The sequence below is a fragment of the Ictalurus furcatus genome, chromosome 21, assembly GCF_023375685.1.
Source record: "Ictalurus furcatus strain D&B chromosome 21, Billie_1.0, whole genome shotgun sequence".
NCBI lineage: Eukaryota > Metazoa > Chordata > Actinopteri > Siluriformes > Ictaluridae > Ictalurus > Ictalurus furcatus.
In genome coordinates, this window is record NC_071275.1 from 19,166,401 (window position 1) to 19,184,564 (window position 18,164).

An 18,164-nucleotide genomic window follows, 5' to 3' on the forward strand; every position below is an offset into this window, starting at 1 on the left:
GGCAAAGTGACTGGAAACAATTAAAAATGTCAGTAAGGTCAACGTTTACCTCAGGCGGGCTGGTAAATTCCCAAAGAAATAGTCCGAAAATACACCAGGTAAATTTCAATGCAGCAGCAACACACACGTTGAGGATAACACAATCCTGTTCACCACATGAGGGACGCCATGGAAGTTAAGAAAACTCGACAGACTGAATTCCCGCTTAGTGTAGCGTGTAGCTAGAATACTTTCCCGTACTACACAGTAATAGAAGGTTAGGAAATGATCATATCTGATAAGTGGAAGCATAATGAGTGGAAGTACACACTTTCCTGTCCACAAACATACTTCTCAAATTAAATTAAACCAAAGCAAACCCACAAAACGTATATATATATAGTAACACCTTTAAAAAATGTGCAAGTAAGTTTTCACAGGAGATACTGTACGTCACAGCCGGTTTTACATACGGCGTCTTCAAATAAACATATGTTATGTGTATATTAACACGTGTAGTTTAGTTAGCTTGCACCTGGTTGTTAAGTGTTTAATACAGACAACGTAAAGGCTTAGTGATAGTGGAAATGAGACAGGATTATTAGGAATATAACCTTAGTTTTCAGAAGTGGTGCGATATTATTAAAGAACGTCTCGGTTCGTTTAAAATTACACAGCAATTAGGCGTAGCATGGAGCGCTACGAGTTCCGCCGTACTGGAAAAACTCAACGTCGCATCAGAACTGCGGATAATTCCGGAACTCTTAAAGGCTGCAAAAGACGGACTTTCATCGTGTGTGTAGTTTGTGCTTGTCGTGACGGTTCACGTGGTTAGCTTCTTCTTAGGCAGGAAGGTGTTTGTGATTTGGTTCATCACCACCAGAGCGGGGAAGGGAGGCAGGAGCAGGAAGGCGTACCAAATCGGCCCATTGACGGTGGCCTGGAACCAGTCGCTGAATAAGGCGGCGGTGACGGTGACGGTGGCCAGCAAGTAGGCCACGAGGCCGCAGGTGGCGTGGTAGAGCCGCAGCCGTGGCACGGAAACGTTGCGGGTGAGCTTGGGGAACAGCAGGCAAACGCCGCAGGTCGCCTGCAGCACCGTTGCCACCAGCGTCCCGACGCCCAGCAGGCTGTGCCATGTCTCCAGGTGGGGGTGCTCCGACTTCCTCTTGCTGGCCACCATGAAGCCGAGGCCCATGGCTGCGAAAAGCAGCAGCAGCACCTGCAGGACCCAGTGTGTGCGGATCTTCCCTTTACGGGACATGAAGCAGCACGGAGAACCCTCGCCCGAGAAGAGCAGGATCCCCTCCGTCATGCACAGACAGAACTGAGAAGGGAAAGAAAAGAGCAGTCGAGTTTAACAGGGGTTAATACCACACGCTCATCTTTTCTTACTGCTCCGTCTGGGCCTGTCAGTCACGGTGAAGGAGGTGTGGCCTCAGACGCCACAAAGATAACACTATGTTCACACTAGTAGGCAACACGTCGCTTGTAGATGTGCCCTGCCCTTTGTTTGTTTGTCTTTGTTTATTTTTAGATCAGCAAAGCAAGCTTAGCTAACTACACTAGCTGCATGCTCTCACCAGAGGTACCAACGATCTTTGCTATTCTCTTCCGAATAGCTATTCGTCTTCGTAACATCTCTGTACACAAAGGGTAAATAGGAACTAATCGCAGCTAGGAACTAAAGTTGCGAGTAAACTAAAGAAGCACCATCGGGTTGTTCCCGAGGAATCATTCGAATCGATCGTTTGGATTTGCTGCTTTATTGTGTCGTGCCTAATTTGTGTAAACTAGAGAAAAATCTCACTTCATACGCTGTTGCTTTGTCGCAGACATCTCTACTCGGTCACTTTGTGTATGGTAACGTGAACGGACAAAGGGCTGCGCTGTCCGTCAATCCCCCTTGTCTGATGAAAAACAAAGTGCATGATACGAGATCGGTGGCTTAGTGGTTAGCACGTTCGCCTCACACGTCCAGGGTCGGGGGTTCGATTCCCACCTGTGTGTGTTCTCCCTGTGCTGTTTCCTCTGGGTATCCATGGGAAACAGAGGTATCCATGGGTATAAACTGGGTTTCCTCCCCCAGTCCAAACACATGCATGGTAGGCTGATTGGCGTGTCTAAAGTGTCTGTAGTGTATGAATGGGTGTGTGTGTGATTGGGGCCTGCGATGGACTGGCACCCTGTCCAGGGTGTACCCCGCCTTGTGCCCGATGCTCCCTGGGATAGGCTCCAGGTTTCCCCGTGACCCTGAAAAGGAATAGGCGGTAGAAGATGGATGGGTGGATGGATGATACGAGATACGTCAGGATTCTCATTTGAGGAATGTGCTTTGGCTTAACACACTCCAGAACTGTCCAGTGGACAACTGTATGCTAATTTAACACACGCCTCACAAGCCTTGGATTTGTCCAGTACACTAAGTCTGCTTACAGACAGCTTACAGACAGAATGAAGCTATGAATTATGCGAGCTAAAGAAACTGATTATTAGGCTAAAATCCAGGAAGTCTTATATATCATGTAAACACACTCGGTGGAATATAACTGAAGTCTAATTAAAAAAAGCACAAATTTAACACCGTTGTTGATCACTTCAGGAAGGGAAACTGTAAGTCACACCGTCGCTGAGGTTTTATTATTGGCACCCGTTCCTCCACACAGTACAATAGGAGGCTGTGTACGGACGAGGAGCAGGCAGGTCACGCCACGCTGGTCAGCACGTCACTGTGATGGAAAAGTGTTCTGGCGTCCTGGGTCAGTCGTAACTATAGACTCGGTGGGGAGAGGTGCGAGCCTAATGATCTAACTGTTCCACCGTGTACTATTCATAATTCAGGAACGTGATGCATTATTCATGGATTGGCCTCGAGGCCGTGCGCCAGTCAGACATTCATCATCCTCGAACAAAACAAAAAAACATGGAGCAGTGCAAAAGAGAGAAAAGGACAAAACAAAAAATGACATTTTGACAAAATGACACCCTTCAGGACTAACTGGGGTGTAATGTTTAGTTTGGATTAAAGCCGTGTTTCGGGAACTTACCCCGAGTGACATGCAGAGCGGATGCCAAGAGAAGAGACCTGCAAATAAACAAATGAGCACCTAGAGGTTAGCGTGAACACGGAAGTCGTTCATGATTTGCATTTTTCAATTTCATTTTCAACAGGCTATATAAAGTCTGCTTGTGTGTTTTACGCTCTTGATCCCTAACGCCTCAGTAGATGATAACGGAGCCGACCGTGCGGCTGATCCGGCCCTCCGACGCTCACAAAAACGTGACCTGAAATCCTAGCCTAATTATTGTGCAGGACATCGTGCAACGTGGGGCGACATGCAGTCTCGAAGTCGTGTCTGTGACATCACACCTGTTCAGGAGAAATCCTTTCAGATCCCAGGTTTCCGACACTCGGGATCATTGCTCAGGGACGAGCACAGTCTAAACGTTTCCGATTTGTTTCCGGGGGGGACGTGATGCGAGGGCTGAAAGAGGACCAGCAAGTTGCGAAATCTTTCATTATATCTGGGCTCTCGTGATATTTTCAACCTGAGGATTGTATAGATGTTCCAGGTGCAGGTGATCTTTTAGCGGGTGGGCCAAATCCGAGCGTAAAAATCACGTCTGCTGTCTTGGAAATATCAGACACTTCCTGCAGCCACCATGCTGTGCACATCTTGGCTCATATCTCATCAACTTAAGTTGTGTCAGGCCTGTTTTACACTCTAACGTTAGTCCTTTTCTTTTTATCCCATCTCCTGCAAAAAGCAAAACAAAAAAATACAAATCTCCTACTGTCCTGAACATTCCAGTCTTTAAGGGGTTAAATTGTTGTGGTTCTCGGAAGCAGTTCTGACAAGGCATGAAGTAGTCTTCGGGCAAGCTTCAGCAGGAAAAAAAACCCAAAAAACCCATGTACAGTGCCTTGCAGAAGTATTTCCCCCTCTTTTAACTTTTCCACATTTTGTAGTGTTACATGCTGAACTGAACTGGATTTCACTGGGAGTTTGTCATAAATCAACACAAATCAGAGCAATGAATGGAAGTCTTCTGTGAGGACGTTCCCACCATTTCTCACACTCCTGTCAACAAGTGTGTGTGTGTGTGTGTGTGTGTTTTTTTTTCCCCTTCAAATTTGTGCAGCGTAAACCCCAAAACGACCAAATAGAAAACAGCCCTGCAGAAGCATCTGAATTGATCCTGATTGATTATACAAACAGCATGAATGTCGATGGGCGATTTAAAAAAAAACACCACCACCACCCAAACACATCTCATTAAGCCGATTGAGTGAAGGGATGAGTTAATAGCTGATGACTCACCTTTTCTGTTTATTCTCAGGGACTACCTGAACCACGGCTGTCCAATCTTATCCAGAAAGGGCCAGTGTGGGTGCGGGTTTTCATTCCACCCAAGCAGAAGCCACACCTGATATTGAAATGTATTGAAAGCGGAGATCCACTAATTATACAGGTGGATTCAGGCGTGGCTCATGATTGATTGGAATGAAAACCAGCAGCCACACCGGGCTTCTGAAGAAAAGATTGGACACCCCTGAGCTGAATCGTTTGTGGGTGCAGACACCCCTGAGCTGAACCATGCACTCCGAGTCCATTCATTTCCCATCAGGGATTTATTTATTTATTTATTTTAAAGGGCTGGGAAACGGGGCAGCGCCGAGCCGTAAAGAAATAACCCAAACTGGGAAATGCAAAAACGTTCCCAGTATAACTGATGGCTTAACTAGTCTGAAATTGGTCAAATTATTATCCGAATGCTGGTTTTGTCAATTTATCAGATTAAAAACATACTTCTTTTTAACGTGGCCTGTCCGTAGTTACTCTATGAAATGTACTTTTTTTCATGATTAGTAATACTTTGATGGGTTTAGATATGAGTATTATGCTTTATTAAATACTTTTTAATCTGTAAAACATTTAGATTTTAGATTCAAAACAAATTCTACTACTACTAGTTATTAATAATTAATATAATTGTTATTATTACTAAATACAGTACTGTGCAGACGTCTTTGGCACATACAAAGAAAATGATTTTTTTCCGTCTGAAATGTGACCTGTTATGTAATATGTTGCTTTCTTTATACGAACATTTTTCTTTAAATTAAATATTTTTTTTGGTTGGAAAAGTAATGCTCGGAAATATGTTTTGTAGTGACTCAATAACGCAGAATCGTAAACTAAAATCCCTAACAAAATGTATACTTAAAACAAACAGCAACAACAACAGGGTGCCTAAAGCTTTTGCACAGCACTGTGTACATTTCATTATTTGTGATACTGTAATGTGCTTTATCAAATGTATTCAGACTTTTATATACACTACCGGTCAAAAGTTTGTGGACACTCGACTGAACTTTTTCTCATGATCTTAAAAACCTTTTGATCTGAAGGTGTAGGATTTAAACGTTTGAAATCGGTGTCGTCGACAAAAATATAAATTGTCCTGACATATTCGTTTCTTTCGTTCGAAAACTAACATTTTATTTACAAAGAAAATATTTGTTTAAACGGACGACTCGGAGCGAAATATTCCGAAAAGCAGCCGATAAGAGTCCGGCGTAGGTGGGAACTCCTTTAATACTGTTTAAAAAGCATCTCAGGGAAATTCCTCAAGAAATCAGGTGAGAAAACGGCAAGAATACATTTCTGGAAATTCGAGACAAAAACAGCGTCTACTTTGAAGACGCTAAAATACTACATTATTTTGATTTATTTAGGATTTTTTATCACAACATAATTCCCATAGTTCCATTTGTGTTACTCCAGAGTTTTGATGACTTTATTATTATTCTAAAATGTGGGTGTGGGTGTGTGTGTGTGTGTGTGTGGGGGGGGGGGGTATTAATAAAGAATGAGTGTGTCTAAACTTTTGAGCGGTAGTCTATGTAAAATATAAAAGATTTTAGACCCCAAGCAAATATGCATTATTAGTATTAGTATAATTATTATTATTAGTAGTAGGCTAGTAATAGTATTATTAGTATTATTATTATTATTAGTAGTAGTAGTAGTAGGCTAGTAGTAGTATTAGTATTATTATTAGTAGTAGGCTAGTCGTAGTAGTAGTATTAGTATTTTTATTAGTAGTAGTAGTAGGCAAGTATTATTATTATTATTATTATTAGTAGTAGTAGTAGTAGTATTAGTAGTAGTAGTAGGCTAGTAGTAGTATTAGTATTATTATTAGTAGTAGGCTAGTCGTAGTAGTAGTATTAGTAGTAGTAGGCTAGTCGTAGTAGTAGTATTAGTAGTAGTAGTAGTAGGCTAGTAGTAGTATTAGTATTATTATTAGTAGTAGGCTAGTCGTAGTAGTAGTATTAGTATTTTTATTAGTAGTAGTAGTAGTAGGCTAGTATTATTATTAGTAGTAGTAGTAGTAGTAGTATTAGTAGTAGTAGTATTAGTATTATTATTAGTAGTAGGCTAGTCGTAGTAGTAGTATTATTATTAGTAGTAGGCTAGTCGTAGTAGTAGTATTAGTATTAGTAGTAGTATTAGTATTATTATTATTATTAGTAGGCTAGTAGTAGTATTAGTAGTAGTATTCTTATTAGTAATATTAGTAGTAGTAGGCTAGTATTAGTATTAGTCGTAGTATTATTATTATTAGTAGTAGTAGTAGTAGGCTAGTATTAGTATTAGTCGTAGTAGTATTAGTATTATTATTAGTAGTATTAGTATTATTATTATTAGTAGTAGTAGTATTAATATTATTAATAGTAGTAGGCTAGTAGTATTGAAATGATTTCACTGAATGACTTTAGGTTCCATACATGAACAGAAACTTCACGAACTGAAGTAAAGCTCTAATTTGCATGATGTTATAAATTGAGAGTGAATAAACTCACTTGTTCCGGGTCGGGACAGGACGCCGATGAGCACGGTGAAGAGCAGAGCGACACAATGCGCGGCCATGAGAGAGATTTTGCGCATGCACGCGTACAGCCAGTATTCCCGCATCCCGAGACCCTCACCGACCGGACTGTACTCCACTCCCTGTCGCATGTCCGCCTTTACCTCTACCTTTACCTCTCTCTCTCTCTCCTCTCCTGATTAGTGTAGCGCAAGTCGGAGCCGAACACACGAGCCAGAGCTGTTCTGATCGACTCGTGCTGTGATCATGTTAGACCGGGATTCCTCCTCCTCCTCCTTCTTCTTCTTCTTCTTATTACTGCGAGCCCAAACAAAACATGATGGAACTGGACAAGTGCTGCCACTTCCGGGTGCGGTTGATGCGCGCGCGTCGCTAATTCGTGTCCTTTCCAGTAAATAAAAGACGAGTGACAGCGACACTCCTTATAGCAACTCACTCCTGGAAAGAAACAATCAGCACTAGAGACATTTCAAATACCTTCATAGTTACAGCCCGTCCCGCGCCGAGGGAAGTGTCGTCTCTGTGGGCCATACCATCATGACGCTAAAAACAGGTGGGGACTGGACATGTCAAACAGAAAGGGCGTGGCTCACGCTGTTGCTCAGCAACAGCAGCCAAGTGTCATAATAAATCAAATACTACTACTACTACTAATCATAATATTACACATTTACAATACTACTACTACTAATAACTCAATTACTGCTACAACGACAAACAATAATAACAATAAACAATTATACTACCAATAACTCAATTACTGCTACAACGACAAACAATAATAATAATAATAAACAATTATACTACCAATAATAATCATTACATAATACTATTACTAATAATAATTCTAATATAGATTTATAATAAATACTACACATAATAATCATTATAGATTTACAATAATTAATACCAATATTACTATTACTTCTAGTAAAAAATAATAATAATAAATGTATATTACTACTATTACCAATAATCATGTTACAGATTTACAATAATTAATACTACTACTAATAAAATAACATTACGACTACTGCTACTAATACAAAATTACAATAAATTAAACTACTACTATAAATTAATACTACTAACAATAATGATAATAAATCACTACTACTGCTACTACTAATACAAAATTATACAACTACAAATACTACTACTAATAAAAAAATAATACAAAATTATAATTATACTACAAACACTACTACTACTATGTAATACTGCTACTAATAAAAATACAAAATTTGAATAACTAAAGTTACTACTAACTATATACTACAACTACTAATAAGTCAAAGTGATAAAATATCGAATGACAATATTACAAAATGATAAATAAAAAAATTAATCAAAAAACAGTAATAATACACACTCCCTGTTTCAAGTATAAAGAATATTTTAATCCATTTTTATAAATCAACATTTATATAGCAGCATGTCCAGTAGATTGTGAGGTATTTCTGAATTCACGGAGAAATTCACTCCCCCCATCATCTGCCTTTCACTCGCACCCACATTCATATATTGGCTTTTTAAAAGGACCATCGTCCTAATGATCCACACCGCTCTAACACTTCCAGTCTCACAGACACACAACACACTCGAACTCACACACGCCTGCAGACACACACTCACTCACTCACTCACACTCACACACACACACACACACACACACACACACGTCTGGAGACTTGGGTCCACAGTCCATACAAGTTCGCAGTGCTCCCCAGTTAGTGGCTCGCTCAGCGATGGAGTTTTGGCTGTGAAGAAAAGCAGGCAGTCAGCATCACAGAAATGCATCGTACAGTCCAGTTATCTGTTCGGAAATAACCTCTAAGGGTTATTTAACTGTACAACCTCAGGGTCTGTAGCTCAGCAGGTGAATTCGGGAGTCGTGTGTGCATGTGCTCATATAATCATCAGATGTTAATCTGTTATTAAATGCTTCCTCCACTCATAGCATAGTTAACATTATTACTACAATCCATTATGTCTTGGTATGTGTTTTCTAAGAATATCCTAACACTGACCAACACGACTTTTACTCGGTACCCGTTATGTCTTTATGCCTTCTTTTTCTGTGCAGCTAATTTTATAGCTCAGCTGCTTTGTTGCCACTTTTAGCAAACCCACAGGAAATGTAAACTGTGATGTGTGTCTCGAATTGAAAAAATGCAAAGTACTTCAAAGTATCGCTGTACGTGATTTTATATATTTATATGTATATATATATATATATTTATATATATATATATATATATATATTTATATATATATTTATATATGTGTGTGTGAGAAAGCAGCAACTGTTAACTGATTTTAACATGAGAATGATATTGTACGTAAAGTAATTTGCATGAAATTCTGTCACAAACGCACACAGTAAATGTGCAAGTGTTGCCACAGGGCTACAGGGACTTACTACAGCACTAGCTTACAGCAGTAACACACTGCACAGGTGTAATACACCCCCCAGGTTACCCCCTCCCTCACCTTGGGCGCACTGAGCTTCTTCTCCCCTCCTACAGGAAGCGGTGCTCCTTTGCTCTCTTTCCAGGGGTAGAAGCCGGAGTGAGGGGGGGTGGGCAGCCGGTGCACTTTGGAGGGGGGAGAGGAGTCGCTGCTCTTGCGTTTCTTGCCCAGGCCTCTGTGCTCATATCCAGTAGGCCTGCCGTGGTGTCCTGAGTTTCCTGCTCGCCCGGATGCGCCTGGCTCCGTGGGCGAGGTTCTGCCCGGCGTATGAGTCCGCTTAAATGGCCACGGCTCTGCCCGGCTCTGCTTGTGGCCGGGCGACAGCGAGCCGTTAGTCTGTCCGTGAGATGATGGCGGCGCTAAAGCTGGAATCTGAGGCGGCGCCGCCGTTTTTCCGGAGCCGAGCAGCCGGGCTCTGTCCCGATCCGGGCTCACACAGTTCCTGTCCGGGCTGACCGTGTCAGCCTCGCTCAGAGAGCCTTTCCGCTTTGCGGGAGCGGCCGGATCAGCCCGCTCCGTTTCCCTGAGACGCAGCTGCTGCTTGCTGGGTCTGCCGACGGGGTTTCTGGACCGCCCCGTGCCCGGCTGCGTGGCAGTCTGAGCGGGTTTGGAGTGCGCCGCGGACTGGGAACCTCCGGATTTCTCCGACTGAGCCGAAGCCCGGCTGCTGGAGGAGCTGTCCCTGCCTGCTCCGTGTGAAGAAAATGAAGACGACTTGAGGGAGGTGGCACTGGGATTTCCCGCCCTCTGCTTGGAATGATGGGAAGTGAAGGATGGGGAGGAAGGAATGGCTAAAGGCTTGGCAGAGGAACTCTGGGACTGAGGCTCGGATGCTTGAGGTATTTTCCTAAGGAGGAGGGGGGTGGGGTGGGGGATGGGGTGGGGGGTGAGATACATACAGCATTAATAAGTGGTTTGGAGTTTCTCTCGCTCAGATAGAGAGTGCTGTTAAAGAGAGATAAAAAAGGCAGCGTCTGGTTTATGTACTTATGCATGTAATTAGGGACAGCCGGAGTAAACGTCTTTTACCAGAGAAATCCAGCAATCTGATGCACACAAACAAACATCAGAACTCATTATTCAGCAGTCCGCCACCATCAGCTTATCGTTTATCGCTTAAATTATGCAGCGTGTCCCCCATACATGTCCCTCTGTACGTTACTATAGAAACAAGCACTTTAAATAGACCAGTAAAAGAATGAAAGGAAGCCAGGTGTAGAGTGAAGGAGACACTCACTTCCACAGGTGAGCGCTAAGGTGATTCTCCATCATGGCACTCACAGCGGACCGCAGGTGATGAAGCCGCCTGTCGAACGTGAAGACGCCGTGACCCAGAGCAAAACCACCAAACGTACACACCTGAAAGAGAGAGAGAGTGAAAAAAAAAAACTGATTAATTCACACTTTTTTTTGTTAAAATGTTATCGATATATACATCTCGCGAGGGAGTCGAACGCGGGTCCGTTTCGCAGACATCTCCTCGGGTGCCCCAGACGCTCAGTATATTTACTGAAATTCCAGACTTGGCACTTGCGCCCTGCTCGGCCGAGCCAGGTGTGCTGGTGCTGGAATTTAAACACGCGCTTGTGCGGGATTGGCAGCTTAAACACTAACAGTCTTTTAATCAAATCTCAAAGAAAGTGGCCAGAGAAAGCCGAGGACAGAAAATGCCGTGGAAGAGCCAGGAAACTGCCTGCATCTGACGAACAATAGTTAAAGGTCGTTTCCTTAAGGGACAAAAAGAAATCCAGGCAAGCGTCTCAGCTAAGGCCGAGAGAGAGAGATAGAGTTCAGTAGAGAATTACGAGGTGTTTCTGTCACGGTCAGGGGTTCATTTCAACTACATCGGATCAAACACAACGGCAGGATGAACGCTGATGAATATATTTTAAAAATGTGAAGGAAAAAAAAAAAAAGGTACCGCGAGTGGTTTGGGATGCCAGGGGCTCGAGTGCCAGTCGGCAGGTTCCTCATTGCCTTCTCCCTCACTCTCATCACTGGAGATTCGACACTGCGTGAGAGGGGAGGACGCCCGAGCCACGCCCTCCTCCCGAACCACCCTCTCGTCCTCAGGGACGTTCTCTGATAATGTTCGCGTCCTGCCAGACACACACAAAAATATATACACACAAAATTAGAGAACAAGCTGGGGGGGGGATACACCACCCAAAAAAATGTACTTATGTATTTATCAATACACACTTTTGCTCAGCTAAAATAATCAGTTATTTTGCGTAAAATTTAAAGAATTAATAGCACATTTATCCTGAGAGGTAAAGCTTTCTGACCCGGATGTGAGAGACGAAGTTCTCCGACTCGGACGCGAGATATAAAACTCTCCGACTGAATACGAGAGCTGAGATGCTCGGATTCGGGCTCGTACCTGAAGGCAGGAGAGTTGCTCAGGGGTCTCCTGCAGAGCGGCGCGGTGTTCGGCTCTCTGGGAGTCTCGGTGCTCGGGGACTGAGCGGCCGATTCCTCGTGGCTCTGTGCGCTACGCTCTCGATTTTTCGAGACCATCTTCAGCTCCGCCACCAGCTGGTCGAAGTTCTTACTCCGACCTACGACCTTCCGCCGCTGGTGAATGGAGTGGATCTGATGGAGGGAAAGAGAATAACGAGGTTCGTTTGTATCGCATCGACGTGAGCAGAGAACCAGTTTCATGTTAAAAGTTCTGAACCAGTTCCAGACTGAAATGGAAACGAAATCGTGCTACTTTTTGCAAACATCGACGACTTCTGGGTTGAGTGAACGCTGGCATTTCTGACAGGATATTTCTTATTTTTTCGATATTTCGATATTTTAACTGCCGGCATGTTTTCAGTTCTTCCTTTTTGCCAGCTTGCATATAAATAAAAAAATAAATAAAAATAAGGCGCTGTTCACCAAGTTGGAGAAAGGACAGAGAGTCATTTCCTGTAATTCCTTCCTCATTTCCTGTTAGTCATGTCCGTGTAACTTCCTGTCAGCCTACAGACGTAGGCAGCATTAATCTAAAAAAAATTCTGTTTCACCTTACAGAACATAGCTCACATCAAACAAAAACACACACTTTTAAGAAAGCAGAAAATCATCTACGTCTGCTCAGAGACTGCACACAAAAAACCCCTGTCATTTACTGTATGAGGCAGTCATTTGGTTTCACAACCTTAAAAACTAATTTTAGCAGCTGCTGTGGTCACAACTGAGCCAATATTAAGACTACTACACGCATCACGTCGATTTCTTATTTAAAATGTTTTGGGTTTTAATTTTAAAATGGTTTTTTTTATCGTGGTCAGCGTTAACGGAATTAGCATTTTAGGTAGAAGGAGAAGGAACTCACATTGCAGGTTAACAGCCGCGTACAAACTTTCTTCCTCTCTGGATCCAACACGCCACAGTGTTTGTCCAGGTCACACTCTTTTTCTGCATTACGTGGAGACGGGAGACATTTTTATCCAGTTTTTTTTTTTTATCCATTTTAAGTTCACCATAATGACAGAATGTGAGCGATGGTTCAAAAATGTGCAAAAATAGTTACGGTTTTCTGACCAACATTAGAACGGATGACATTCTACTTCGAGATGACGTTAATACGCGCTTACTCGAGGTCTTATACGGCCGGTTGCTGCGGGCGTGCGGTGCCGTGGCGTTGGCCGAGCCAGTCTCTGCTCTCTGACCCGGGGACTTCTCGGTGGAGCCCGGTGAGGGCCGGCTGGGCGACGGGCCTCCATAGGGCCACGGCGGGTCTCTGAGACTCGGGGGAGGAGAGCTACGCGGGGGCTCCAGCGGCGGGGGCTGCTTGAAGACGTTGGACTCCGAGTGACCAGAACTGGACGTCTTTTCCAGAGGCGAAAGGCTGCGTGAGGAGACAAGCAAGACCGAAGACAAAGACGTCGGTTAGAGAAAGTCACGGCAAACAGACGTGTGTGTTTTAATCTAGAGGACATTTTGCCACTTATTCGAGATCTCAGAACTGTCGAAGCCCTTCAAGCTGACCCGGTTAAGTCTGAGGTTTAGTTTAATCTGCGTCCAGCTCTAAAAGAGAGGAGAAAAAAACCTCTCTTTTAGCAAGAAACCCCCCCCAAAAATGACGCGTCTTACCGAACTCCGTCCTTGGGAGTCTTGGTGTGTTTAAACTGAGGTGGAGTGGAGGGCGACTGGGGCGACGGGCGTGCCGCTCCTCCGCTCTGGCTCTTTCCGCTCCAGCCGCCTGCACCGTGCCCAACGGTGGGCGGGGCGTGTCCGTGGCGGGCGTGCGAGCGCTGCTGGCCGGCCGGCGGTGTGGAGCGCAGGTGTGCATAGAGCTTCCCGACCGAGCCATGCCTCCTCTCACAATGCTTCTCGAACGCCTGCGGCTTCACCACCTGACTGCAGTGGCTGCACACCACCAGGTAAAAGTCGTCGTGTCCCGGATAGTGACCGAAGATCGACATATCTGCGAAGATGATCGCTGTTCTTGAATTTTTTTTTCTTTTGTTACACCATTAAACAGAAGGAAAAAAAAAAACATTTTTCATTCGGACACTACGGATAGAGGGTGAAAACTTCCGCATACTAAAACCGCTGTACTTAAAGCAGCCATGTCGACTGACATGTAGAGTCAAATCGTAGGCAATTTAGGCACATTTTTAGGGAACCGATGACACTGGATGTGAAAAGAGCAGAAAAGGATGAAGCCATACCCTCCTTCCTCAGCGTCATGGTTTCCATCGTTTTTTTGCCATTCTTGCTGCAGTCGTCCCCGTCGGACCCTAAAGAAAAGAAAGAAGAAGAAAAACAAGCTCAGCGAGTTTCCATTCAGAGATTGAGTTTTGAAAAGACGGATTGTGTTTGAACGATATATAACCGTAAATCGTAGCACATTTTCCCTTCACGTTTCTGAGTCGAACAAGATTTTTGGACGGGAATTAACATACGGCTGGATTGCTTGGGTTAAACCGACAGGAACTGATCAGAAAAACGCTCCTGCAAGAAAACCTGTGATTGGCCAGCGTTGCTGTGATTGACGCCCAGGCAGCACGGCCATCTTTTTTTTTTTTCTTCCCCCCTCTCTCTAGACTCCTCGATTCATACTCAATTCGATACGTTTTATTTCCAGAGTGTTTGTCCTCTACGACACAGCATGATTTGTAAGCAGGGTGAGAAACATAGCGAGGATCCTGTACTTACAACATCCACGTTAACTGAAGCTCTCTACTCAACGGCTTCGTGACGTAACAAGGGTGACGCTTTGCTCCCAAGACTCCGTGGCTAGATTTATCGAACTTGGATCGGAGAACACTGGGTTTTGTTTTCGTTGCCTCTGGACGGCACTTCCTTTCGACCGCTACAGAGTCGTGTTTGTCCAGGAAGTAATGTCAGGATGCTGGCTTCATTCCAAGACAGGAAGTGGAGTAAAATTCTTGCACGTCTAGAAAACGTGAGAATCTCACGGATTGTTTTCCGTTCCTGCTATCTGGAAAGGGCTGACCATGCTGGTCATGATGTCTTCGGATTGGTTAGAGATTAATCATGGGGGACAGAGACTAGATTAGTCCTGAGCAAAGGATTTAGACATGTTTTTGGAAAGAAATATTATATATATATATATATATATATATATATATATATATATATATATATATATATATAATTATTATTATTATTATTATTTATTTACTAACAGCTCGTGAATATGGAGATGTGGATGTGTGAGAACTCATGCATTGAGCACATATTGAGGTTGTTTTCCCCTTCTGTGGGGAGAAAGTACAGCTTGTGTACCTGTAGCTCCAGGTACATGTTAAGTGATGCCTTGGAGGTGTCAAGTGCTGAATCCCAAATACCTCCACACTTCCTTTATAGGTGCACTACACCGGGTCGTGTAACTGTAACAGATGTTTACGACCTATGTAGTGCACTTTGAGCCATTTGAGATTCAGCCAAGGTTGTGGGTGGGACACGGCGCCCTGAAAAATCAAACCAAAGGAGCATTTTGAAGCGTCTGGAGAGCTGCCAGACAATACGAAGACGGAACACGGTTTCTATTAGCTAGCATCAGGCTAAGCGTGTATTAAGACAGCTGACACAGTCGTAATAAAATCTAAATCCTTCCCTAAATGTCAAAAACCGAGCCAGTAGAGGGAGGTGGAAACATTTAGCTGATTAGTATGAAGTAAAAACAGGCCACCGTTCGCATATAAACGGGTGATATCTTTTTTTCCAGTTAGCCTCCTAAGGTCTATTAGCGTTATTGCTAGCATTTAAAAAAAAAAACTCCTCCATAACCGGCGCGTTATTTTTTTTTCTCGCCTATATTCCGACACGTCCCGCCTCCTTCGCTACGATTGGCTAGCACACACCGTCCCGCTCGTGAGTTACAACTATTAACCAATTATGGTGGAGAAGGCGGGATGGGACTAACCAATCTTAGCACAAGAGACGAGGTTTCGGCGGAATAGCGGTAGGGGAAAAAATATATATAACGTATCACCGGCGTCTTGTCTAGTACAGAAAGAGAGCTGAGCTTGGCTAGGACCGAAGATATGGCAGGGTTGCCAGATTGGTCGACTGATTCCAAGCAAATGACAGTTTAAAAAAAAAAAAAAAATCAACCGATATGGCATCAAACAGCTTGAAAATTGCAAGCAAATAACATACATTTTTTATATGATTACGGTCCGTATTTATTTGAATAAGTATTTATTTGCGAGTCGACCTGATTAAGATTTCTGCCATTTGTTAAGCACGATCAGGCAACCCTGAGCTATAGTTAGCTCGGTGGCTAAGCTCAGCGGCTGAGCTGAAAGTTGTTCGTCCACATGCATGCGTTCCAGTTTTGCAAAAAAAAAAGTAGATTGTGCGATTTGATTTGACACTCGTGTCATTTTCCCCCTCCAGGCGTATCTGTGTTTTGAAACAATAAAACGGTTTAAAAACTAAGTAAGAAAGTGAACTCTCGCAACCTACTCCACAGAACAAGTATGTACTAAGAGGACCTGAGGGAAACCAACGGAACCGGCCAGCGCTAGGACCTGGCAGGTTCTTTGTTTGGGTAACATTGGTTAGGGATGCCGTGCCTTTCCGCGAAAATAAACCACATCCGAACGACTTTTTTCACCGAAATATCAGGAAAAACCGGTGGAAACGTAATCACTCACCGTCCGATGCTGTCAGGTTAATCCTCTCTGCCAAAACGCTCCAGCTTTGACCCACGAAATCATCGAGACAAGGCACCCGCCGTTCCAGAGCAGCCATTACTTTAACTGCGCGTTCACGCACCGCCATCATCACGGCGCGGCGAGTCACTTACGTCATAATGCGCGCTCCCGCGAGCGAAGGCAGCAACCCTGTATGCACGGCCCTTCCGCTCTCTCTGTGTGTGTGTGTGTGTGTGTGTGTGCACAAATGGCATATATGTTCTTTAATTCTGTATTATTCCTACATGTTATTCAAATCTCAGAATTGTATTCAATTTAAAGAACCAAAAAAAAGGATCATTTGCTGGAGTAATTATGAGTTTCATTTTCTTGAATTGTTTAACCCCAGAAGTTAAACCATTTCACAGTACGTTAATGGTTTTTGCTAGTTTTATTAGGGGTCCAAGCACACTGTGTTTGGTAGGGCCAAACACAGCCGGTTGGTGGCACTGTAACGCTCTGGGTTACGTTCTCAGTGGTTTTCACTGGGTTCTGCCAAACAAAAAAAACCCCACTCAATAACCCTTTAACTCCGCCCACTTCAATTTTTTTTAGCTAATTTGCTTAATATACAAAAGCTATGTCTTCACAAACAAATCTGAACCTTAACAGTGATCAAGAACATGAGATTTGTGAACAATATGGCCACCACATGCCAAACGGTCATAGTGGGGCAGAGCTTGGTTTACTCAATCAGCTGTATCTCAATATTGCTCGAATAGATTAGCACAGTGGTTCCCAAACTTTTCCAGGGCAAGGCCCCCCAAATGGCATTAACATTTGACCGAGGCCCACCTTTTGCAAGATGTCTTTAAAACACATTAAAAATGCAGACTTCTGAATATATCCCCCTTTTTTTTAAAATTAATAATTACATCTTACATCTTTACAATACATTACATTAGGAATTGATTGTGTGTGTGTGTGGTTGTCTGAGAGTGAGAAAAAAAAATCATGTATTTATTTATTTTTCACACCAAATTGTTAAGGCCCCCTGGGCGCCCCCTGGCGGCCCCCACTATGAAAACTACTGGATTAGCACAAAACTTGAAGGGCATATTCAGAACAAGACTCTCGAGGATGTCTGCAAAGTCTGGGGTATGGTCATCGACGGTGGGCAGAATTACGTTCAAATGACTTTTCCGACAGGGTAACGTCGAGCTATTGTCACGGAGCATGAATTGTACATCCCGCTAGTAACTTCTGCAACCTCACCCAAACTGGCCACTGGGCCACTGATCATGTTGTTACGTTTTAAACTAAGCATATGTATCTCCTGTGAAATAAGGTGTACAGTACAGTTTTTTTTTCCTGATTCGATGACTCTTGGGCCATTTAGCCCCAACCAGATAATATACATAATATGTGAATCCTACTTTTGCAAAACTAATCCAAGAATTGTTTTGACATTCCGTCATAGAAATTGGCGGCAAACTACTTAATCAAAATCTGAATCTAACTTTTGGCTTTCGATCAGTTAATATACAGACACAGTACTTGAGCATACTAATCACTGTTTTGAGAAGGTAATCATCAACATTTGAGTTATCGCTAATTTTGTCCGGCTAGCTTATTAATAGCTAAGCTACTCGCTATGGTTTGCTGACTCACTATTGTCTGTTATTGCTGTGCTGCGATTTCAGTCCAAAATGT

General features: G+C 43.3%; 3 protein-coding genes across 6 annotated transcripts in view; 1 reads left to right on the top strand and 2 right to left on the bottom strand.

The window, feature by feature from the left end:
- The window catches only part of zbtb40 (zinc finger and BTB domain containing 40), a 34,023-nt gene that overhangs the window by 12,703 nt on the left and 3,156 nt on the right, over positions 1-18,164 (top strand). The window lies entirely within an intron of this gene.
- LOC128624758 (probable transmembrane reductase CYB561D1) lies at positions 803-8,160 on the bottom strand. The gene is made up of 3 exons (XM_053652471.1): positions 6,851-8,160; positions 3,027-3,064; positions 803-1,306 (listed from the first exon to the last, which is right to left on the bottom strand). Exons 1-3 carry the CDS (start codon positions 7,005-7,007, stop codon positions 803-805), a joined length of 699 nt encoding a protein of 232 aa, XP_053508446.1. The 5' UTR covers positions 7,008-8,160.
- atxn7l2a (ataxin 7-like 2a) lies at positions 8,255-16,894 on the bottom strand. 2 transcript variants are annotated; one of them, XM_053652435.1, is made up of 10 exons: positions 16,473-16,894; positions 14,016-14,084; positions 13,435-13,768; positions 12,936-13,189; positions 12,674-12,756; positions 11,732-11,943; positions 11,270-11,447; positions 10,586-10,707; positions 9,370-10,195; positions 8,255-8,636 (listed from the first exon to the last, which is right to left on the bottom strand). In XM_053652435.1, exons 1-10 carry the CDS (start codon positions 16,600-16,602, stop codon positions 8,619-8,621), a joined length of 2,226 nt encoding a protein of 741 aa, XP_053508410.1. In that variant the 5' UTR covers positions 16,603-16,894; the 3' UTR covers positions 8,255-8,618. The 2 variants fall into 2 exon arrangements, with proteins under 2 accessions (XP_053508410.1, XP_053508412.1); XM_053652437.1 differs by lacking the exon at positions 16,473-16,894 and having other exon boundaries at positions 13,435-13,803; positions 14,016-14,060.